General features: G+C 44.7%; 3 protein-coding genes across 4 annotated transcripts in view; 2 read left to right on the forward strand and 1 right to left on the reverse strand.

Moving 5' to 3' along the window:
• Positions 1–5,684: 5,684 nt before the first annotated feature.
• Positions 5,685–23,998, reverse strand: part of LOC128731880 (dedicator of cytokinesis protein 3) — a 49,152-nt gene continuing 30,838 nt past the window's right edge. Inside the window, exons 4-11 of the mRNA XM_053825032.1 lie at positions 22,872–22,992; positions 19,981–22,794; positions 9,970–10,079; positions 9,500–9,517; positions 8,958–9,330; positions 8,656–8,877; positions 8,163–8,557; positions 5,685–8,090 (exon numbers count right to left, since the gene is read on the reverse strand). Coding sequence (XP_053681007.1) covers positions 6,359–8,090; positions 8,163–8,557; positions 8,656–8,877; positions 8,958–9,330; positions 9,500–9,517; positions 9,970–10,079; positions 19,981–22,794; positions 22,872–22,992 — 5,785 coding nt within the window. The 3' untranslated portion in view covers positions 5,685–6,358. The remainder of the gene's footprint in view (positions 8,091–8,162; positions 8,558–8,655; positions 8,878–8,957; positions 9,331–9,499; positions 9,518–9,969; positions 10,080–19,980; positions 22,795–22,871; positions 22,993–23,998) is intronic.
• LOC128731881 (transmembrane and coiled-coil domains protein 2) lies at positions 11,832–16,479 on the forward strand. 2 transcript variants are annotated; one of them, XM_053825034.1, is made up of 2 exons: positions 11,832–13,375; positions 13,580–16,479. In XM_053825034.1, exons 1-2 carry the CDS (start codon positions 12,420–12,422, stop codon positions 14,709–14,711), a joined length of 2,088 nt encoding a protein of 695 aa, XP_053681009.1. In that variant the 5' UTR covers positions 11,832–12,419; the 3' UTR covers positions 14,712–16,479. The 2 variants fall into 2 exon arrangements, with proteins under 2 accessions (XP_053681009.1, XP_053681008.1); XM_053825033.1 differs by having other exon boundaries at positions 11,832–16,479.
• LOC128731883 (pre-mRNA-splicing factor RBM22) lies at positions 17,545–19,158 on the forward strand. The gene is made up of 3 exons (XM_053825035.1): positions 17,545–17,676; positions 17,748–17,801; positions 17,872–19,158. The coding sequence occupies exons 1-3, from the start codon at positions 17,623–17,625 to the stop codon at positions 19,075–19,077; spliced, it is 1,314 nt and encodes a 437-aa protein (XP_053681010.1). The 5' UTR covers positions 17,545–17,622; the 3' UTR covers positions 19,078–19,158.

Raw genomic sequence — 23,998 nt, forward strand, 5'->3', positions numbered from 1 at the left:
TAGCTAAAAACGTGGCGGGGCGCGCGATCCGTGTTTGTCTGGATCCGCAAACAGGAGGATCACATTTACCGAACTGAATCAGTATTTGATGTTCTGCCGCTGCCAACATTATGCTGGACGATCGTTGGCAAACCGCCGTACGTTCACAAAACGTAAAGAATCACATTTGCTGCAGAACAGCAACAGGACGGCGGACTTTCCAAATATTTACACTTCCACCTTTGTCATTGCGGTCAATCACAAGTGAACGGCATTAGGTTGGCCATTTTGTTTACTGTTTTTCCTTACACACACACACATCATTCCCAGAGCGAAGGACGAACGGTGACCGGTTTAAAAGTGGTTTGATTGTTTTTACATTATGATAAAGGAGCAAAAGCGAAAGCGAAAAAAATGCATACAGTTGCTCAGCCCCACCGCGGGCCTGAGCTCCCCTTTACACTGGGACGATTGTCCTAAACTACTGCATTGAACGGAAACATTAACAGGGTATCATGATCGAGCGGAATCGAGAAGGAAATTCAGTGTTGTGTAGCACAGACTGTGAAGCATTCAAATATTGCATTCAAGCACTGTTCATAACGAAACGTAAAACGAGTGCGTAAGGAACTATTTTCAAACGTTTTTGGTATAGCAAACAAACAAACAAAAAACTAACGAAATATTTTCAAAACGAACCCTTTTTACGGAGATCTACAGCGGGGCGGGCGTTTTAAGCGCGTGTGTGGGTGTTTTATGAAACGTTCTGCACAAAACGAAAACACTCGTGAAATGGAATAATGCGCTGAGTGAAGCAAATTGTAAAGTTTAAACGCGAACGAGGGGAGAATATTTAAACTATGAAATAACCACATGTAGGGCATATTTACGCGAGGAGCGGGCTGCGTTTTAACAAATGCAATGTTGTCTCGTGTTTTCGCGCGCGCACGAGCTACATCCCGGCACGCGCGATGTATGTATGTATTATTACGCAAATTTACAATTGTGATTGCAATAAGAAACGTAAACGTAAGCTATAGAAAATGATGTTTCGTTGCTTTCACGGACGGACACGGTGATCGTGTTCTTATATAGTATAAACTTCGTCTCGCCTGACTGTTTTTTTTGTTGTTGTTGTTGTTGCAATGCACGGGATTAATTTTGTGGTGGCGGGCTTCTAGTACTCCAGACTAGCATTATAATATTCGTACCTTCGTACCCATTTCGCTCTATTTCCACGTTATTCCACACGGCCCGATCATCTTCCGCCGGTCTCGCATTTTTCTGCTTCCAACGCAGCATTTATGTTACTATTTCGCACACGTTAATCGACAGAGCCGGATGGGCGAAGGTATATCCTGTAAGAGTTTACAACCGGCGGCAACAGCTGCCACTGTGTAGCGATCCGTATTTCCGCACCCGTAGTAGGGTTGTAGTAATTGCGAAGAATTGTCTCTCCTTTGCTAATTGTGTTTTTTTTTGTTGTTTTTTGTTTAACACGACTATACCAATGTCAGTTTGTTTAGTAGCACATTCATTAAAGCAAAAAACACGCGCTATTGGGAAACAGTTTTTGTACACGTACATGGACATTGTTCACATTCTGTCGCAAAGAGAGGACCATCGAGCAAAAATTAGCTGGTGTTTGTGCGCATTCTCTATTGGCGTGCGCCGTCCCAACTCATCCAGAGTAAACGCATCGATTTTTATTAATTTTCTGGCTCTTTTTACATCCCCACGTGGGTATTGAACATGATCGCGATCATCGCGCATCCTTTAATTTCGTACGACATCTAAACGCGAGTGCATTAAATGCCTTGATGTGATGTGTACGATCGCGTAACGACAATAATGAATGGATCAACAAGCTATGGAAGATGAAACGTGGAAAAAAAACTAATTATTCGCTAAGAGAAGAAAGATAGCTGTAGCAGAAGATGAAGAATGAAAAAAAACAACACGATAGATTGAAATAGAAATGAACGACCAGCGCTCGCAATCGAGAGGAGGACTTGAGCAAAAAATAAAAGAGGAAAATTTACATATCGCGAAAGATTTGGTAACAAAGGTTTTAAGTGCATAAGATGATGATGATGATGATGATGATGTTTTTTCGTTGTTTGTTTGTCAAATCCAAATGGCCAAACGTGGAAGACACGACGGCGGCGTAGCATAATGCGGCACGGTGGCATTGTGCATTTGTGTGTACGCTTTAAAGAACTCGAGTGAAAAACAAAAAAAAACATGGAAAACGAAATCAGCAGCGTTGATGAGCCTTTGATCCGTATTCCAAATCGGGCAAAGGGGTAAATATACTCACAACGAAAAGGTGTAAAAATATACATTCATACATTCTACAGGTAGATGCAGTGAAGAAGTAGCAAAAGAGAAGTAAAACAAACACACAAAACCATGTGTAGTAGTTAAAGCGAAATAAAAGGTAGACAAGAAGGGCCCCGCTAGGTGTAACCTATTGATATTGGGTTAATGAACGATGCAATACTATTACTGTTAGACGAACGTAACTTTCGAGGCACGCGTGGTTTCGCGTTTTAAGTCAATCCGTTCAAACGTTGTTGATTGTAGTAGAAATTCTTTCCATTCTTCAAACGAACGCGCGACTCCGTAGAGCGACCGCGCAGGAAAAATAAACCTTGTAAAACACAAGCACGCTGGAAATCAACGTTTGCGCTGAGCCGAGGGCCAAGACGGGGATGTATATTGATGTGCTCTCGTCGTATCGCAGATCGGATCACAAGCAAACCACGCACGATCCGCTTGGCGTAGCTCTTTTGCAATATCTATACGCGCCGATACGTGTGCAGAAGCGGCGTAGGCACGCAGGCACTGAGATCAAGGAAGCGCAAACACAAAAAACAAATGGAATCAAAATCAACTCCAAATATTGGCAATATTGTCTACTAACGTAACCGCTATCAAGGCGTACACTAAGCAGGAATAAAAAAAAACGGAAAACATGGGAGAAGCAAAAACAAAATCATAACTAACAAAGGATGTATTTTTGTTGAAATAAAAGTAAAAAAAATCCTATACGAAAAACGTCTACTGGGTGAAATTTAATCCCCTCACTAACGAGGAGAGAAAGAAAAGCAAGAACGAGAAAATCAACTACGATGGCATCTTCTCTAACTTATGCTTATTTACACTCTATTTCGATTCGTTGTGACTCGGATAGTAGAAATGCAATTTAATTGTTTGCGTTTGCTTGTGCATTTCCTATGTTGCAAAAAATTATATATTTTTTGTTTGTTAATTTTCTTTAAATATTTAAAGCAATTTGGTTTTTTTAGCACTTTTGGAACTTTTCAACAAGCAAAGAACATTTCATCAAATAAGTCCTTTTTTGTATTTTTTTAATTTTTGCACCACTACCGTGTTATTTGCTTAGTTTTAAGTAACACTGGGTAGTTGTTGCTATTTTACTTCAAATTTGTTCATCATTTACTGAATTAAATCCAGTCGAAATTGTACGTGAATTTTGCATGCTTCCTTGTTTTTTGTATAGAAGAGACGAATTCAAACTCGTTTGATCCACCCTTTGTAATCATTGCGAAATTTTATACTTTATCCACTCCTCCGATCGGATTGTTTCATTTTTTTCCGTTTCCTACCGTACCATAATGTAGGAATTGTGGTAAGCATAGTTTTTTTTCTTTCTCACGTTTGCATCTGACGACACAACTGTTACTTTTACGGTAAGCACCTTTCTTTATTTTTATCTTCTTGGAGATCTTGTTGGAGCTCTTTGCACAATTCTTGCTTATTGGCTCTCATAATTTCGAATAGTTTTTTTTTTGATTTGCAATGTTATTTCTGCTATCCTTGGAGAAGTTAAAAGTTGTTAGTCGTGGAGCAATAGGGCTTATTTTGTTTGTAAGTTTTTGTTCTTATGTATTGCGATTTATGTAGCATTTTCATAAAACTCCATACACCTTTTAAATAATGTAAAGCGTCTATAGGACTTGTCTGTAGGAAAGCTTGTATCATATCCGTTCTTGCAGTTGATCGTTCTTGCATTGATCACCATATCGATTCGTTTTCATTGTACTCAATTCCACAATATATTTGTCTCAGAAAAAGCAAAAAAAAACTGTAGATTATTTAATCGCGATTTTTATTTTTAATTTTTGATTTTAATTTTAAATTAAATTAATTATTTTCAATGAATAATGTGAGATTTCTATTCGAATTTTCTCCAAATTGGTTACTTATTCCGGGAACACTTTCAAATGGAAATCTCTGAAGTTTTTGTTGTGATGATTGAAAATTCATCCGAACAAATGTACTGTTTAATTCGTTTTGTACGCCGTCTGGAATATCTGATCTCTTTTGTGCCGATTTGAATTTCGGGAACATCCGATGAATCAAACGCTCACGATCCACTCACGATGAATCAAATCCCTTTTGTCAGTATCAAATTGGCTCTAGGGCAGCACTTTATCACTTTACTGTTAATTTAAAGTTAAACTACACAATCGCTCAAGCGATTAATGTTTTGCTACGTTTAAGCACCACTCACTAAACAGAGAATATACACATGCTTAATAAAAAGTGAATAAACAACAGCGCAAAAAGCGAAGGAGTTGAAATTAAGCGGAACAAAGTCGGTCCTTGTAACGTCCTGTTATCTGACCTGCTTATGTTAGACACGTACTACTGAAACTGTTTGGCTTGAGATGCATCTTGCAGAGGAAAACCCAGTGTGTGATGCGTTTAGGGCATATATAAAAAAGCAAAACCGTAGAATGAAGATTCCTCGCGTTGAGTAGGCCATGACTGGCAGCCATTTTAGGTGGGCATTTCGCATTTCATTGTTCGGATGTGTCCATGCTAAACACGATACCGCACCCAAAATCCTCTGGTAGCATAGGTTATATTTAGTTATTGCAATTCGGGTGTACATGATTGTAGTTCGTTTTCCCAAACGCACAGCAGCAAACGTGGACCGTGAGTGGTGTTCGCATACAGAATCAGAATCATCCCGGAAGCTCACACCGATTCACACGCAATGCCTTAAAACCTCCTGTGCGTTGCCCTTTTCGAATTATTCGTTACGCTTGTCTTGCAATGTAATTTTCGAATGAATTCCCCATTGTCACCTCTCACCCCGAACGCTAATGCATTACTTACTTTCAAGAATCGTTTCTCGATCCGTTTCACTGACTAGGAAAATATGCTGCAGGATAGCCTTTGCAAATCGAGAACCAGAAACTGGAACAAGCCGTGAAGAGGTATTGATTTATTGTATGTAAATGTATATGCATAGTTACATGAGGATAAAAATAGAGCGAATATCTTGCAACAGTATCCTATCGTCAGGCTCTAGCCTACCTTACCTACGGGTTAGAATCAAAACTAACTTCACCATTCCGTCGATCGGTTTCTCACCGGCGAGGACGACCTCGCGTTTGCCTTCATTTCTATGCTGCAGGGCCCAACCCCCTTGGAGAAGTTTCCCGGGATGTCCGATGGCTAAAATACTAGATTGAAATCACGATCGTTTGCGTTACTTCTTCTACTCGCCTTCTCTTAAACTTCACCCCTCGTTTTCACCTGTCCCTTCCTGACATAGATTGTTGTCGTAGCGTAAATTTTCAAATCAGTTTCGTTAATATCTTTTTTGGTTTCATCTTCCTCGGTTTTGCATTCGCACGAATGCTCTGGAGGGTATGTTTTCTAGCACCTTCTTTTTTACTTTCTTTTTTTTGTTTCGTTTTTTACTCAAAAGTATTTTCTTATCATTTTCTCCTTAATTTTAGTTTTTTTTTTCATTCTAAGTTTTTTTTTCATTTTTGGCAAATAGATTCTCACTCTTAACAGACACACACACACACGCATACACATATTCACTACTAGACGAGAGCCGATGTATCTCGGCTGTTCCTACTTGAGAGATTCCTTTCGTTACTGGCGGGAAAACGAGCAAATGTATAGAGGTATGTTTACTGTATGGAATTGGTTTGTCGCTAACTTATATTGCACTGAAATTCGAGCATTCGAACATTCGTATGCACGAGCGCGCATGTATGTATATAGTTGTATATAAATAGAGCAAATGGCTTGCAATAGTTTCGCAGGTATTATGAACCGGTTCACAATTGCGCACCTCCTGAATATAGTTATCGTTGGTATGAAGTTGTTTCGTGAGCGCTAGAACTAGATTTAAACATTTCCACCCGAGCACACCGTATAATGGTCTTTGTGGCGTTTGTTCACAAATAATACCGTACAACCGTACGTGCGCATATCCTAGCATCGATCGAATACGACCATTATCAAAGTAACCCAGCCATATTGCTATCTCTCAACCATGCCCAGGGATGCGGATGGTGAAGGACGCCAAGGACACACCTTGGGCTTAGTAAAAGATTTCATCCTCATCGTCCCGCCGCAAGGAAATGATGGTGGTCGTTGTTGTGGTCGTTGTGATCGAGCCCATCTCGAGGACCTCCCCCGACGACATCGATCCACCATTCAGCACGTATCCTGGGGCTCCTGCGATACTGCGCCCTGGGCTAGGAGCCACTGCTTTAGCTTGCTGACCGGTTGCCGGATTGTCGCACTCGTCGCTGAACGAATCGCTAAAGTTGTCGTTAAACATTGGCGGCGGTGCGGGACTGATGTCGTTCAAACTCAACTGCTCGCCGTCGGACGAGCTGTTGGTGCTTAGGTTGAGCGATTGGTTACGCTGGTGGTGATGATAGTGCGCCCCATGCGCCGGTAAATGCTGCAGACCGCCGGAAGCGATGCAGTTATTGTTGTTCGTTGCAACTGGCAACGAATGCTGATGGTGTAGTGATGCCGATTTTGGCGGTATCGGTGGCGGTGGTTGAGCCACCGTTGTTCCGCCCGACGATGGCGACGACACTCCTACAGCCTGTGTCATTGGAATGCTCTGGTATGCCTCTGGATTGGAGTTCGTCTTCTGGTGGCCACGCACCGATGGCTGGGACATCGCAGGCAACGTGTTACCGTTGGCAATAATATTGTAATCGTCATGCGGAGTTGTTCCCGATGCCGGGTAATGGTAGTGCTGTTGTTGCGGTGTCTGTACACAGCCTTCTCCGTGCGAGCCAACAATTGCACCCGCACCGGCCTGCGATGCACTGTTCAGATTGTTCAACTCCTGCGTGCTGGTGGAAATGCCCGAATCACGATAAAACCCTTGTCTATACTCGTTCAGTGCTCTCGGGCTACCGTAGTTGCCACAGTCGTTTAGGGATATTTCATACAGCGAGTACTTCTTCGACCGATTCTTTCCCGGCAAACTGTGCTGCTGTTGTTGCAACTGCTGCTGTTCAACGTATTCGGTGAATGGCATCGGATTAGAGCTCCGCTTGTCCGGCGTATGGCCACGTGGTGGCAACGGTGGTGCGGTAGGCGAACAAACTGCAGGTGGTCCTGCTCCACCGCCGGTGCTGTCACGTGGCGGAATATGCGGTATCGGAGAAGACGTAAGGGCCGTCATCGGAACGATGCCTGACAGTGAGAGTGCCTTCTTGTTCACCGACATGTACGTCCCGTCGTAGTCCTCCGGGAAGTAGGTTAGCTCCTGCAGGGCCCCACCGTTCATTGTCGTGCCCAGTTTTCCACCGTTCATACTGCCCGTACCACCCACACCCGTCGGTGTGCCCTGCTGCGGCTGGCCGATCGGTAACGGTGGCAACGGTTTCGTTGGAATGGTAATATTTGTCTTCCACTCGGCCGTACTTTTCTCCAGCTCCAGGAACGCTTCGGACAAGCGGTTGTGCAGCGGCAGCACCTGTTCGGGAGCGAGACTGCGATGCAGTTCCAGCGCTTGACGGAGGATTTGCATCTGCTCAAAGATCAAACGTTTTAGCCGTTGCACGTGCACGCTCTGATCACGCCCCTCGGTGGATTTGGCAAAACGCTCCGAAAAGAACGCGTCCTGGTACTTGTTGAAGCCACCGTTAACGTTCGCATCGACCGATCCCTGCAGGCGCATCGTAAACGGATTGAGATTCCGTTTCGGGTCCAACCGATACTGCACGATCAGATCGGACAGCTCTTTGTTCACGTTGGCAATCGTTTCGCAGGCGAATTCTACCGGTGTCAGCTCGTGCTCGGATCTGAAACGGTACACATCGGTGCACGTTAGTTACAGGCCATTTTGCAGCAAACGGCGGGAATGGAGTACTTACGTCTTGCTAACCTCGAACCATCGCAAAATACCCGGCAGTGGTTGGGACGTCTCGTAGATTGTCCTAACGATCCACAGCGACTTGAACTCGTTGTCCTTGTCAACCGTGCCCTTGTGCACCGGGCGATCGTACTGGAAGCGTGTCACGTCGTTCACCTCGTAGTATTTGGAAATTTTCTCCGGCACGGTTACTTTAGCGCTCTTCAGGTGGTACGGATCAGCGATTGGGCGCACGTTCACGACGTGAAACCGTTGCTCGGGCGAGTTCAGTATCGAACCATCCGGTGGGTACTGCTTCTTATCCAGAATCTGCGCCGTTGGGAACTCAGTCTGCAGGCGCTGTATGAATGCACCGATGCGTTCGTACTCTAACCCACGGTAGATGAATTGTTTGTTCTTGAGAGTTCGAAAACGAAAGCATCGAAAAAGAGAAACAAAACACATCCACCATTCAATACCGAAATCGATCGAAATCTTCCCCCAGTGATGCTTACCCTTACGAATGATGGAAAACCGGTGCCGTAGTATCCGACACGGAAATACTCAGGTTCGGGGCGCAGCTGAGTCAGAATGTTCTGGAAAAACTTTGCCTCCTGCACCAGCACATCGCTGAGCCGGTTGTAATCGAAGCGCTTCCGCTCGTAGAATACTGCCAACTCCTTGCAGAGTGGGATGCCTTTTTCCCAGCATTTGCCCTTATCGAAATAGCTGATGATCTGTAGCAAGTACGAACCAAAGGAAGAAAAACACAATGCCATAAGCCTCGGTAGCCACGTGACACGAAAACGTGTATTACATTTTTGTAGATTTTCTCCTTCTGCTCCCACTCGCGAGGGCCGTTCGATTCATCGGTCACGTTCTCGCTGTCCCAGGAAAGCATGTCGGCGTACAGCCTCAACGTGAGCCCGGCTTCGACGTAGTTTTCGGCGCCAAGATGCAGATCGAGCAGCTTGTAGATGTACCGGATGTACATCTCCTTCCGGTTGATCTCGTCGTTGTAGAAGTTGAGCAGGTTGACGGTGCAGGTCATACGCTTGTCGCGATTCTCGTCGCCCTGTATGACGCTTCGGTAGTCAAGCAGCCGTTCCAGCAGCCGGGTCACGGAGGAAATGAATGCAATTCCTGACTCGCGCCACGAAGGATTCTCGGTTTGGACGCGTTCCAGCAAACTTCCGTGCCGAACAGTGGCGTATTAAAAAAAAAAGTTCAGTAAATTGAAAAACAATATTAAGTGCATTTATTGTTTGCATTCCACTGTGTCTTTCTTTTTGTTGTGTTATTAGAAACAAAGAGCACACATTTATCAAGGAGCACATTAGGGGTACGTTGATAACTTACGCTAAACACAGTTGCTCCCTACAGTTAGTTCGGGTGCACATGTGCGTATGCCGTTGTTGTGTTTTCAATGTGGATAGGCACAAACAAAATAGAGAGAGAGAGAGAAAAAAACACGACAGGGACGCATTTTGTAGAACAGTTTGAGCCACCAACCGACCGGCGATGATCGAGCGCAGGATGATGAACATGAAATTGGTGATGATGAGTAGTATGCAGATATTGATCACCGAGAGCAATGCACGCGTGATAAGAGACACAGTTAGCGTTAGTTACGAGTCATAATGGTACAATTAAGAAAAGCGATATATGTTAGTATATTGTGATTTGTTATATAAGATATTTGTGATATAAGAAAAAAATTGATCGTTTGAGAATTCCAATTTTTTCTCCTACAACTTGTTTTTTTTTCATCTCCTAATTGATAGGGTTGATTCGATATGCTTGCATTAAGGGTAAGGCCTGTTACTTACATCGTGCTAAACAGCTCCCGGTATTCGTCATCGCCCTTGTTTTCGCTAATAAGTAAGTCGAGCTTGTCGATTAGTTCGCTTTCCACCAGCCGGAATGAGCCACGTGATACCTGTGTAGAGAACGATCAACAAGAAACAATTGCAGTTTACTATAAAACTGTGAACTTGAAACCATTTTTTTGTCCAATGAACTATTAACAAGAAATAAAACGAATTGAAACTATTTCTTGCGCACTTTACAGTCTTTCAGGTGGCTTGTTCTCCCTCCCACAGGATAGATAAACTTGCCCATAAATAATGATAAGCGCGCAAGCTTCAATCATTGAACATTTTCAAAGCATGAGTCACAAATTCGACCCTCAAACCCTGTTTATCAGGCAGCATCGACGTACAGCTTTAACTAATCAACCAATTACACAGCCGTATGCGTTATCGTGGCATAAAAATCAATATTCTCGCTTATCGGTAAGCGTTGTGTGACGGACCAACATAAACATCACGCGCCTTGATATCTCGTTTACAGATGGTTTTATTTTTTCCCTCTCTCTGCTATGGGCGTGCAATATGTGCGATCCACATTTCGTACGCTCGCTGGCCGATATTTCCTCGAATACAATGCAGGTGCGGTGGTAAGCGATTCAACGTACATCGCCTCTATTTGAAGTGACAGCACGGCGGGCGAAAATCGGTGGGGCGAAAAACAAAAACTGCGCAAGCGGCGAATAAAAGCTGTCATTCTTCGCTTCGTTCGGCACTCCCTTTTCATCGTGAGCGCGTGCTCTCTTTCGCTCTTTTCTCACGCGCAGCACAATATAATTGCCTGTCTAAATTGTCAGAAGCCAGAAGGCAGAGTGGACAGACGGCCACCCGAAACGACGACGACGACAAGGGCAGCCGAAACGAAACGAGAACAACAGGGCCTCCGGAACGGAAAAGAAAAATCCGCGGAGTGTGTGCGCTGCTCGATTCACGGGGGACACCCATCGAACGAACAGGATATTCCTCGCCCAAGGCGCGCTGCAAATGGACCCCGTGAGTCGGCTGAAATTCGCTGGAGGGGTTCGCGATTGTTGTGAAATGTGATTCAGTCAGTGCCCATATATCGCGCTCCGCAGCGGTCAGAGAACACGACCCGTGCAACAAAGTGAAACGAAAAAAGAGTGCGTAAAAAAACGCCTCCTTCGCCTTGATTGCAGCTGCCGACCGACCTTCGCTGGGAGAGGGGAGGGTTGCGTGAATGTTACAAAAGCGAGAAAAAAACGTACTATCCACTCAGTTGGCTGGTCCAGAAGAGGGTGCAAGCGAAACTTTTGGCAAACGCGAGATGCATCGCATCTTTGCCGCAGGCGGACAGTAGTGGGAAGCAAGTCTTCCCGTGGGGGGTTAACCCACAACGACAAAGCAGTGTCCTTTGATGCATCGGTGCAATGATGCATTCGAAACGGTTGCTCATCTAGCGAACAGCAGAAACGCACGCCAGGCGGGTTGAAGAAGAACCCTTTTGGGCTTTGTGGGGAGGGGAAAAAAAGGTGCGTTACCCAGTCGTTATCTCAATTATGCGATTTGTGTCTAATTGACATTTAACGACGGCCGGTGGTGACTAGGGAAGTGGTCGATTAGGTGTAGTACATATCCACACACACACGCGCGCGCAGAAGGGTTAAATTTTGTCGCTTCAAGCAGCACCAGCACGATAGCGGCACAACACACAGGCTCTCAAGCTCTGGACCGTCAGGAAATGCACTACCACGCAGAGATCCTGGCTGGCAACCAAAATAAATCCTTCCGATCAGCCGCTTGACTGGGGCAACGCAGCAACCCTTTTGCAAGCGTCGTTATGCAAGCAAGCCGTAGATCCGCCAGAAAGTACAGGTGTCGGTGTCGCTCCAGCGTGCCTGTGTACTGTAGTAAATTGAACAAGCATAACAGGGGCGTCATTACGACACGGTACGGAGAGAAGAAACTCAAAGCATGAATCATCAGTCACAGTTCCCCACTCACTAATCGGAGCCAGCGTTCGCCAAGACGACAACAAAGCGCGCACACATAGTGCAAAAGGAAGACAAAAAAGGCATCCGCGTACGGCAGGCAGCTACTCTCCGGCGATCCGGTGGATGTAGGAGGTAGAGTACACTCCGGGTCCAACCCCTAGGGATAGTCGTAAAAGTGAAAAACCCTCAGGTGTACGTTCGTAAAAAGCTAAGCTAAATTGGTGGTGTGCATTCAGACGTCGCGACGACCGTCCGTGATTGGGCGCTGTCCCCGTGGTCGCGGTAGTCGGTGGCGGTAGCAGGCGGCGCCATAGCAGATTGCTGGTGTTGTGCGCGGTGCGTTACGCGTACATAGAACAACGGCGGACGACGGTACACGTTGGGCGTGCGTGTGTGTCGCGTCACCGCAACAATTATCGACAAAGTGAAGGCGAAGAGGAGACTGACTGCGAGCAACGGATGGATTTACATGACGGTGAGGACGCAGTGACGGGACCCTCAACGAGAACTAGTTTTCTGGACTCGACTTCACCACAGATAGGCCTCCTACAGGGGGGACACAACATTTCCGCGACGGCAGCCGAGAGTAGTGCTAATAATCGTAGTAGGCTGGAAAAGCAACAGTTCGACGAAAGCAGCACAACATCGCATTATCGACGGATTCACAGTCCGGCGGGGCGGAATCATCAGCCAAGGCAGCAACGATTAGGCAGCAGTGGCAGCAGCACCGGTGCTTGCGGTGGTGGAGGCAGCGAGAGCGGCCGGAGAGATAAGCTCCGCACAGAAAGGACACGGGAGGAGACGACACCAGTGGGTGGAAGAGCACCGCTGGCAATGACTACGACGACGATGGAGATGCTAACGACAGCGACAACAACCACGCCTGCGACGGCCAATTCGTCCGCGATTGGCAGTACAACGGTAACCAGCGGCAGTGGTGGAAGTGGTTTGGAGGAAATGATGAGGGGCGCGATGGCCGTGGACTACAGCAACCTTTCCGGTGTCGGACCGTTGCTGGAGGAAATAGACGGTAATGTTACGACTGTTTCGCAGCACAGCAATGATTCGATAGAGCGCACTGGGCTGGCCGGTTCCACCGGTCAGGCGCACGGTAATGTGCACCATAAAGGACACTCCCGGGGGAGCAGTGCCCCGCTGGCGTACGATCGTATCACGACCAAGATCGCCTGCACGAAGGAGCTGATCCGCAAGGAGCAGGAAACTCGCGATTCCAACGTGAACGAGTATCTGAAGCTTGCGGCGAACGCCGACAAACAGCAGCTGCAACGCATCAAGGCGGTGTTCGAGAAAAAGAACCAGAAAAGCGCCAACAACATTTCGCAACTGCAGAAGAAGCTGGAATCGTACAACAAGCGCTACAAGGATATGCAGCAAACGCAACAAAAACAACAACAGCAGGCTGCACACCAGCAGCAACATTCACAGCAGCTGCAGCACCAACAACAGCAACAGGCTGCAGCTGCTGCTAACAACATGCTGCTGCAGCAGCAGCAGCAGCAACAACAGCAACAACAGGGTGTACAACTAACGGGCGGTAGCCAGACCTTACCGCCCAATCTTCAACAGCTTGCAACCGCAACCAGTCAGCAGCAGCAGAGCTTTCTGCAACCTCGCGAGATGCTCCGGGACGTTGGTCAGGGGCTGAGAAACGTCGGGGGCAATATTCGGCATGGGGTGACTGGCCTATCGGCTACTGTGATATCGAAACCACGTAAATTCGCCCATCTTATACGGAACAAGTTCGGCAGTGCGGATAACATTAATCAGCTAACGTCGACTTGGTACACTGGGAGTGCTGCTGATAGCGAGCTCTCCGGGATGGACGTTACGGGTGGTGCGGAGGGGCAGCAAACGACACCGAACACTAGTGGTCCTGGCGCAGGGACAGGGCAAAGCAATCAACATAACACTAGCATAAGTGACAGCGAAGGCAGACGGGCAGGTGGTGCTCATGGGCAAGCAGCAGGACAACATCAGCAGTTGCATGCAATGTCCTCGGGCCATCGTCATCACGGGCCTGGCCCTGGAGGAAAGTACAGCGAGCACGATAGTGAATGTAGCAGCGTTACAAGTGATAGCATCCCGCTCGGCTCGGATAAGCATCGGTTGAGTTGCAGCCAGCGTTGCGTCAATTACAAAGCCCTAGCCGAGCTGCGCGATGAATACCAGAAGCTGAAGGAGCGGCTTGACCGGGTCGAGCTGATCCAGAAGGATGTCTCGGAGCTTTCGATGTCGCTGGAAAACGAGCGGTATCGAGCGGATCGGCTGGAAGAGCAAATCAACGATCTCTCGGAGTTGCACCAGAACGAGAGAGAAAACTTGAAACAAGCGATCGCCGACCTCGAGGAGAAGGTGCAATATCAGAGCGACGAGCGATTACGCGACGTGAACGAGATCCTCGAGAATTGCCAAACGCGCATCTCGAAAATGGAGCAACTGTCCCAGCAGCAGTACGTGACGGTTGAAGGCATCTACAACTCGAACGCGCGTGCCGTGGTGGTCAAGCTGATCAACGTCGTGCTGACCGTGTTGCAGGTGATCCTGCTCCTGGTGGCTACGGTTGCTGGGATTATAGTGCCATTTCTCAAAACACGGCTGCGTGTGCTCACGACGCTGTTCTGCACACTTGTGCTGATAGCAATTGTGCGGCAGTGGCCGGATGTACGCGACACCGGAGTGCATCTGATACGGATTTTACGTAGTCAAGTCGTTAGCGACGGCACAACCTAGTAGTGCGGTGTTGATCTAGCCCGTTGCCTTTTGTGGCTTTGTATTTTTAGAGAATGAGTGCGATAACTCGGAAAAAGACGCAAAGACCAAATTAATTGCATGCTCATACGACGTACGCACGAGCGTATGAAACGACGATCCGATCACCAAATGGAACACGTTTGATAAGACATAATAACGAAATTTGCTCAAAATGCATTCGAAGAGTATCACCCTCCAGATAACGAATTATTAAAATATTGGCATATTGTTAGCAGAACAAGAATCCATCCACGATAAGCTTCTCACAAAGAATACGAAATAGTCACAAGAAGAAAAAAAACAGATAAATCGGTAGTATTAATGCAAGTAGAATAAAATACGGGATACTAGCGGTCCAATAAGTATCGAACATGTGCAATACTCTTTGTTACAATAGGCCATATATTATCACACACAATCCTGAGTCAGTTTTGCGTAGGATCTAAACGATTGTTTTTCTACTCTCAAAGCTATTATCTTCAAAAGCATTCATTGCAGTTATTCACAATAGAGGCAACAGTGCAAATGTAGTAGTGTTTTCAAGTTCTCGCCAAAATTCATCATAGTGGAACACGATCATGAGTGCATTTGCTGATGCAGACAGTAAAGCTAAAACATCAAATTATTTGACTTGGTCACACAGCCGCAAAATTGTTGGCGCAGCATTAGAAAATTTCGCGCGCGTTTTTGCCATATTCGTAGTCAATGCTAGAACAGCGAACGTGTACCGACGATCTATGTGGTTGTTTCCCAATATAATGCGAATATAAAACCGGTACATTACTGTAGCACATACGTAACAGTTACCTTCAAGTTTTCACTTTTGAGTATTTGTCCCGGCAGATGAAGATCGGCAAAAGCGTCACCAGGAAAAGAGGTAGCTTGTGCGCAGTTCGTCGTTGAAAGTTAAGAATGAAATCGCTTAACGGTCGTTGTTATATGTATATTCTTATGCTATTGAGCTTCGTATATGATTTTTTCATTCGATAAGAGCAATATTAAGTTATTATTTGTATGATAGAAACAAAAAAAAACACAGTTAGCTTATAAGCTACAATTTTTAAATGTATTGTGGTAAAAGTTATTGATATTGGACCGGAATAATACGGAATATTAGCGCATTCAAGGCAGCGCGATAATTAGGCGAGTTTAAAAAAGGGACAACGGGCACACGATGCGAAATATGTAGCGTTATTGTCGTTTAATAGCAGCAATAGTAGAAACATTAGAGGGTTTACACCGAAAAGCGATCCAGAAGCAAATGTGTGTGACCGAATGCGAAAAATAATATTAAAAATAAACACGGCTACACAAGGTACACAATCGTACGAAAAAGAAAGGAAACAATAACACATGAGGTTGCAAACCAAACCGCGACAAAGTACACAAACTAAACAAACACGAACGTTCGACACCTGAAAAAATGTTGGCAATGACTTGGTGGAAATTGCTCCTACGGACACAATTTAGTGGGATATTTAAGAATATTTCAATTTTCAATGTTCAATCAAAACAAAAACCAACAACACACACATTAGTAACCAACCATCGGGTGATATTTCCGAAATAAGCGATTTGGCGGGAGATAGGAGTCGGACATTGTGGTACATTCATGTAGTAATGCATGATTGACATACATTCATCAGCATTACCAAATGAAGCCGACTTCTTCTTTCGTTCACTCTCTCTCTCTCTCTATATATTTATGTTTCTCACTCTAGAGATTCGGAAAATAAAGGAAAGACGATAAAATAAAAAGCTATGTGTTGTGTTGTACTTCTTTATGGAAGCCCTAATCACAAGTAGGGGGAGGTTCCGGTACATACAGTACCAATAATCAACCCCAACTGAATCCTTCTCCGAAGAACATCAGTTCAAGTGCTTTCGATGGTGATTAACTATCAGCCCTCATCATTGCTTTTACGAAGGAACGAATGCCCTTAAACAATCGGTGGGCAGCATTGGTAACTGGAACAATCTACTACGAACTGATTCAACGAACATGATTGTGATTGTACAACGAAATGTAAGATTCAAAATTTACACAAAACGTACTGAAAATCGGATCATGAAAAAACGCTCTACTCTGGCACCTGAAGCTAGCTCTTATCGCGTTCGGTTTGATTGATACAACCCAATTCCATAGCAAGCAGTCGGTTATCTCTCAAGCCATACTCTGAGATCCCATTCGTTTTTTAATCATAGAAAAACATGACGTGAACTTTACAGACTAACTCTTAAACGTCCGTATCGCCGTCAATTTTTCTCACTGTTGGTAAAACATTCGTGTCATTAAAGGCCAGACCAAGAACAAATACCACTCCGACTTCCTTAAAAATGACCAAATTGACCATGCTATGAGGTCGTTGCCCGCGTAGCGTAAGTACAATGCTTATGTGCGTCATTGATGAGTTAAAGGTATATTATGACCGCTGTACTAACATAGTTTTCAGATTTATATTTTATGAAAATTAAAATCCAAATCATATGTACATATAAATTAGATCCTACCGATTTATTCGAAATGATTTCCAATCGTGAAGAAATATTTAAATTTTATGCTCAGCATGTTTCAGTATTCCCATATAAATGATTTTCAACTGAAATTCAAATAAATATGGCAACACTGCCATTTTCGCCTCGTTCATGACAGCTCGGAAAGCGTGATGATAAAGACTATAGTTTGTTGACAGCCAAGCTAGTCCAAGCGATTTTTCTTACGGTAGTGCGTTCATGGAGAGTAAATGTTTTTGTAAAAATTTGGAGTATGCTATAGACTCTAATAACCCATAACGTTCGGTGAAAAAGTTAGTGAAGAATTGCGCTGCGTGTCATTACATTTTAATATTAAACTTAGATAACCTCCGAAGAGGAAACATCCGCCTGCAGAATGGCGATGTCAAAAACAACAAACACTTACAATAGACAAAACTGGGAAGATTCAGTATGTTTCTGCAAGCAGTAGTGCGATCGCTTGTTCTAGTTAATCTTACCTAATAAATCAAATCTTTTCAGGAATTTCCAATTCTCTGCCAAACATGTTTGGGCGACAATCCTTACGTCCGCATGGTAAGTTGTTTACTAATCTTTCTTTGCGAAAGAAAATGAAGCAAAGTTATTCCATTATGAACTATTTCAGATCAAAGAACGGTACGGTAAAGAATGCAAGATCTGTACACGCCCATTTACGATTTTTCGATGGTGTCCGGGCGCACGAATGCGTTTCAAGAAAACAGAAATCTGTCAGACATGTAGCAAGCTAAAAAACGTATGTCAAACATGCCTGCTGGACCTCGAGTATGGATTACCGACACAAGTGCGTGACGCGGCACTGAAAATTCAGGATAAAATTCCTGAGAGTGATGTCAACAAAGAGTTTTACATCCAAAATATTGAGTCACAACTAAAGGCGGCAGGCGATAATACGGTAGCCGCGGGAGCCGTTGGGAAATCTTTGGCGGCTAGCGATATGTTAGCAAAATTGGCACGAACGGCGCCTTACTATAAGCGAAACCTGCCCCACATTTGTTCATTCTGGGTGAAGGGAGAATGTAAGCGTGGAGAAGAGTGTCCCTACCGGCACGACAAACCGGTCGAACCAGATGATCCTCTGTCCGAACAAAATATTCGCGATCGGTATTACGGTAGGAATGATCCGGTAGCTGATAAGCTTATGAAACGTGCGGCATCCATACCGACGCTAGATCCTCCGGAAGACAAAACCATCACCACGTTATATGTTGGAAATCTGGGCGAGCACCTAACAGAAGTGGACATTCGCGATAATTTTTATCATTATGGTGAAATTCGTTCTGTGTCGTTGGTACCGCGGCAGCAGTGTGCTTTCGTGCAATACACCAAACGGGCGGCAGCGGAACTTGCTGCAGAGAAAACATTCAACAAACTTGTACTAGGAGGAAAAAAGCTAACAATCAAGTGGGCGCATTCGCAAGCCAAATCAACAGCTTACGCACAGAACTCTGCACCTCGCGGGCCTGGCGGTACCAATCGTATTTTCGATCCCGTACCTGGACTCCCCGGACAGCTGCCAATGCCTCCAAATCCTACTGATTACTTTAATCTGCAGGCGTCGGAGATGGCTGTACTGCCGCCAGGAATGAAAATACATCAGTTACCACCGGGTCTTATTCCAGGAGCGCCAAATTACGCTTCAATGTACCAACAACAACAAGCATCCGGCTCAACTGGTACAGGCGGTTCGAGTGGTACCACTTCTAGTGGTGGTGGGAATAGCAACTCTGCTATAATGCCGCCATCATTACAGCAACAGCAAATGCATTATCCCAGTCAAGACCCAGCTCGACTAGGAGCATTAAAGAAGTAATTACATAAGCACATTGTACATTTCACCATTGACAAGTAGTGCGTTTGTATCCAAAACTATTCGATAAACAATAAATACCACATTAGCCCAAAGAAGTTTTGTTCGACACGTTATTGAAATATAAGGTATAATTAAATTTACGATTAAATATAAAACAAACGAGAATTTGTTCTTCACACAAACAAGCACCAAAATTGCTTAACTTAGGAACATATATGTGAAACACATATCTATTGAAATGTTACCAGCGTAATTCTCTGTTAGCATGGTGCGTAGAACAGTGCATTAAACTGATTCATCCAATACTGATTTCAATTGAAGTACCGTATTTTATCGAGTATAGTCTTCTTTACCGGCCCGCTCACAATTGAGCATGTCGTAATGGCATGGCCTACCTTTCTATGGCTTAAGCCAAGGCTTTCATGACTTTTAATTACTCGTAGCTGTATAGTCACTTCTGCGTACGGGAGAGTCGATCCCGATACTATCGTGTGTTTGTGCCGCACGCTAACGCTTCGGTTATCGAGCTCCCCCAAACCGTCCGCACCCTTCAATTTTAGAACCAGTTTTTGGAAAAAAAAATGTTGACTAATTCTTATATTATCCTTCAATATGCTGTTTCACCCGGCAAATCTTTCTCTGCACAAAATTATTCAGCTTATCTCACTTGTTGATTTGGTGACTTCCGAATATAGTGCGCAAGTACTATTTTATCAGCATTTTTTTTGAAAAAAGTGCGGAATATACTCGATAAAATACGATAATTATCAGGCATGCATACAAAACCATGTTTAAGAAACGCATATTTCTGGCTTTGTTTACAAGAATATCTATAATTTAAAAAAATCCTTCAAATTTGAAAAAAAAAATTACATTTGTTAATGTTAATGGATTATCACTTACCTGCTCACATTGCATCATATCGTAGAATACCGTAAAAGTAGCCTTCCGTAATGCCGGTTCTGGTACAAGTGTCACCTCTAGGAACGGTCCAACCATCGACGGAATGAAGTGCAGTTTATGTTCGCCCAGCTGTGCCCACATGCTTAGTATTTGAAATCCCATCATAACGCGCATGTCGCCGTGGGTACTAAGTATTTTGCGTCGTTTCGTTTCGTGGTATTGCTCGATCTGTAGCGATGGCTGTGTAAGGAAAATCACAGCGACACTAAAATACGACCGCCAGAGGTGCGAATCAAATGACTGCTGTCCAAGAAACCGGTAAACGAGTGGCTTCGCTAACTCTTCTAGTGTTCGCCGTAACACATCATTGGCTGCCATCTTCATTACTAGCCAATCTTTGGAAAATATCATCCAATCCTGCTCGAGTATATCCTTAAAGATGGCCAGACATTGCTGAATGAAATCTCGTAGCTCTTTTCCGCTAACCACAGGACCACTACCAGTTGGGCTACAGCCGCTTTGCTGGCGGTCCCACATGCGCTGATAATGAGACTCGTCCAATAACTGCAGGAGACCCAACTTTACTGCGAACAACGAACATACGAGATTTTCGTTTCCACCATTGCTCAGTACATTGATCGTCTGAAGCAGTATCGGAAAGATGTTCGCAAATAACGTGTCCAGATCGTGGTGGATAGTGTTGGAAGGTTTTTCGCCCATCTTTGCTTTTGCTTCATACAACTTGATCAGTACTTCCGCGAGTATTTCTGAACAGAGCCGCAACTCATCACGTCGAGCTAGGTGAATGCGAAGATGCTTGCATGCAATATTCAATATGACAGAACGTAGCTCATCGTCTTCGAACAGTTGTCCGGACACCATATCCTTAATCGATTTCAGCTTCGCCTGTATCAGTGGCGGTTGAGCGTCCTTAGGAATCGCATCCAACATAGACTTTACGAGTGTTTCCAGCTCCGGTCGAGAAATGATTGTACGTAGTTGTTCAAATACCACTCCAGCGTTACTGAGCAGCGCTTCCTGCGTAGCCAAAATTTGCGTTGAGCTCGGCACAGAAAGCATTCCGTTTAGGGAGGTGAATACCGAAAACAGATCGTTCTTGAATTTGTCCTCATACTGACCTCCTGATGCGTGCGCAAAAAGTTTGCGTGATTGTATTATCAACTTGAAGATAAACTCCAGTGAACTGAAACATTGTACGATTGGTTCCAGATTGTCGGTGGTTGTCAGCCAGTCAGCCAAATGCTGCACTGACGAAAGTAATCCTTGATAAACCAAAGGAGCTGCAAAATGGTCCCGAATATAGGCATCCATTACAGGTTTAAAGTGTTGAAATTTGCTGCTTTGCATTAGGCTGAATATGTTGACTAGCACATGAAACACAAGTCCAGAATGTGGAGTACTGTTACCATCGTCGGTGGAAAACAACGCAAACAGAGCATCCAGAACGTCCTGCAGGAACTTAATCAATTCTTCATTGTGCAGCCGTAACACGCGCTGCAACGAATCCTGTATACCTTCCGGTCGGTTGCGCCACTGAAGCAACGACAACAGGTCACCATTTTGCGTGAGCTTCGTCGAGCACAGGACGGTACGTACGTAGAAAGCTTCTTTCGAGCTGCGATGATAGGGCGATGGAGAATCACCTTGCGCCTGCCGGTCTCCGGCAGAACAAGGAAGCCGCAAATAAACGTTAGGCTGCACCTTCAGAACATCCTCGCATTTGTACACATACAACTCATGTGCCCCATCTGCGACGGTCGCACCTCCTGGTTCCATAAGCCGAGCAAAGCTGAATCCGAACAACTTCGGATCAGACTTGTCTCGAGTTGAGCAACTGCGAAACTCAAAGCGCACGTGAGCTTTGCTGAATTTATCGATCGGTACAAACATCCGGATGGTTTCGTTCCATGCTGGCGAATTATTGTGGTACAGTACCATCGATTTGTAGAACGCTTGTAGCGGAATGCCAGAAGCGATCGCGATGCATTCCTGTACCGCACGTCCGTTTTCATCCAGCACAAGCGCTGTAATCTCAATGTTTTTAGCAGTACTGATGCCGACGCGTTCGAATTCTCCACGCTCGAGCGTAAGAAATAGATCATTACGTACATCGCCCGGCATTATGACATCTGGAAAGCCAATTTTCTTCGTGATCGCTGTCCCTTGGAAGAGAATTGGCTGCTCCAGTTTAGCCTGTCCAATCTCGCCATGCAGCAGCTTCATCGACACAACTAGCCCGTAGTGGCCCTGGGTGCTAGCATTGATCGGTTGAAATTTTCCGCTAGCCTTCTTAATAATGAGCTCGTGCAACTGATGATAGTCTTTCTCTTCGCACTGGAAAATTTTAAAGCTGAACTCCTTTTCCTCTGATTCAACGCTGTAATCGAACTGTACAATTTCGTTCAACGGTAACACACCAACTCCGTACGGACGACGATAGGCGTGGGTTGTTGCTGTCAGTTTGTCACCTTTCTTCACTGACTCAGAGTGCAACATCTTGCCGACACGCATCACGTTCGCAATCAAATACAGATCCTGGTTTAGGTCGGACGTTCCTAGATCTGTGAAAATGGTGCAGTTGTGGCTTGTTTCCACGTACGTTGAAAAGCCATCACGAGCAATACGCACAAGAAATCGCTCCGAGAGTGCACGCATCCTATTTGTGTTGCCATCGTACAAATAAAAGTAAATTTCTGCATCGTCCCCAATCCGATGCCCAAAGTCCCGCATGCAAAAGTAAAGATGATGGGTATGGATTTTTTTGCCTGCTTTTCGTCTAAGAGTTCCTCGATTCTGAAAAATAAAGCGTTACAGCATAAATGTATAATGTTGACGAGTTACACCATAACGGACACGCCGCTGCGACCTACCGAAGCTGCCTTCGCATTCTCTGCACTGTTCACGTGTACTTGGTGCAGTGACACAATACCAATTTTTTGAGGATCTACAGCTAATGCTCCTGTGCGTGGCACAAGGTCTAGTCCGAGTTTTCTGCGAAAAAAAAAACAGAAGCAATTAACTCGTATACCATTTCTGTTGTCTTTTATAAAAAAGATGAGCCCAATATTACTATTTCGTACTTAGTAAAGACCATGTTCTTGCACATTTTTGAACATGTTCTATAACGAGTTTACAAGCTGGAGTAAACTGTGGCAAAGCATGAAATCTAAATAAAACTATTCTTTTTCAACTATCCTCATACGCATACGCATATTTATCATCCTTGATTGATTTCTATCCAAGACATATTTCTTACTGGTACTCAATCAACGTTTGCTGAAAGCACAAACACTCGAGCTGTGCTCGCCACTTAAGACATTGAGATGAAAATAACACCCATGCAATAGGATCTCCCCTATTTGTACCCCAAACGTGTAAATGTCCAGTTGTTCATAATCTGGATAATACCCACGTGAGACGATGATGGCGTAGAGGTAAACAGGTCACCTTTGAGTACCCTCGTCTGACATAGGACTTTTAAATTTTGTTAGGCAGTCAAAAGGGTAGAATTTGGATCGCGCGGATTCACAATTCAATTGTGTTACTAAACTATTTGAGATTTTGTTGCATGGCACGTGGGTTTTGTCATGCATTAATTCAAATCAATTCAAAATTAAATTGATCGCATCATGCTAAACTTATGCTTTGTGTTTATATGATTCAACCGTATTTACACAGAAACCTTTTCATAATCCAAAAGTGCAATCTCCGATAGCTTATCGTAGACAAGCTCGAAACAGAAACTAGCCAATTTATCATTCATTTTCATTCAGGTCTCTTCGCATTGCAAAGTAAAAGAGTAGCCTAAAACATAAAGTGTGGCAAAGGAAACTTCCTGCTAGTGAGGATAACGACGATGAATGGAACGAAAAGAAAAAAGTATTGAAGTGAAATTGATTGCCGATACGCACACTACTGTGCCGATCGCCGTGTAGCGCACGATCGTTCCGACTGAAATGACGGGCAAACATAAAACCCGAATATCCAAACTTCTTTT

Source organism: Anopheles nili, chromosome 2, assembly GCF_943737925.1.
Source record: "Anopheles nili chromosome 2, idAnoNiliSN_F5_01, whole genome shotgun sequence".
NCBI classification, from domain to species: Eukaryota; Metazoa; Arthropoda; class Insecta; order Diptera; family Culicidae; genus Anopheles; species Anopheles nili.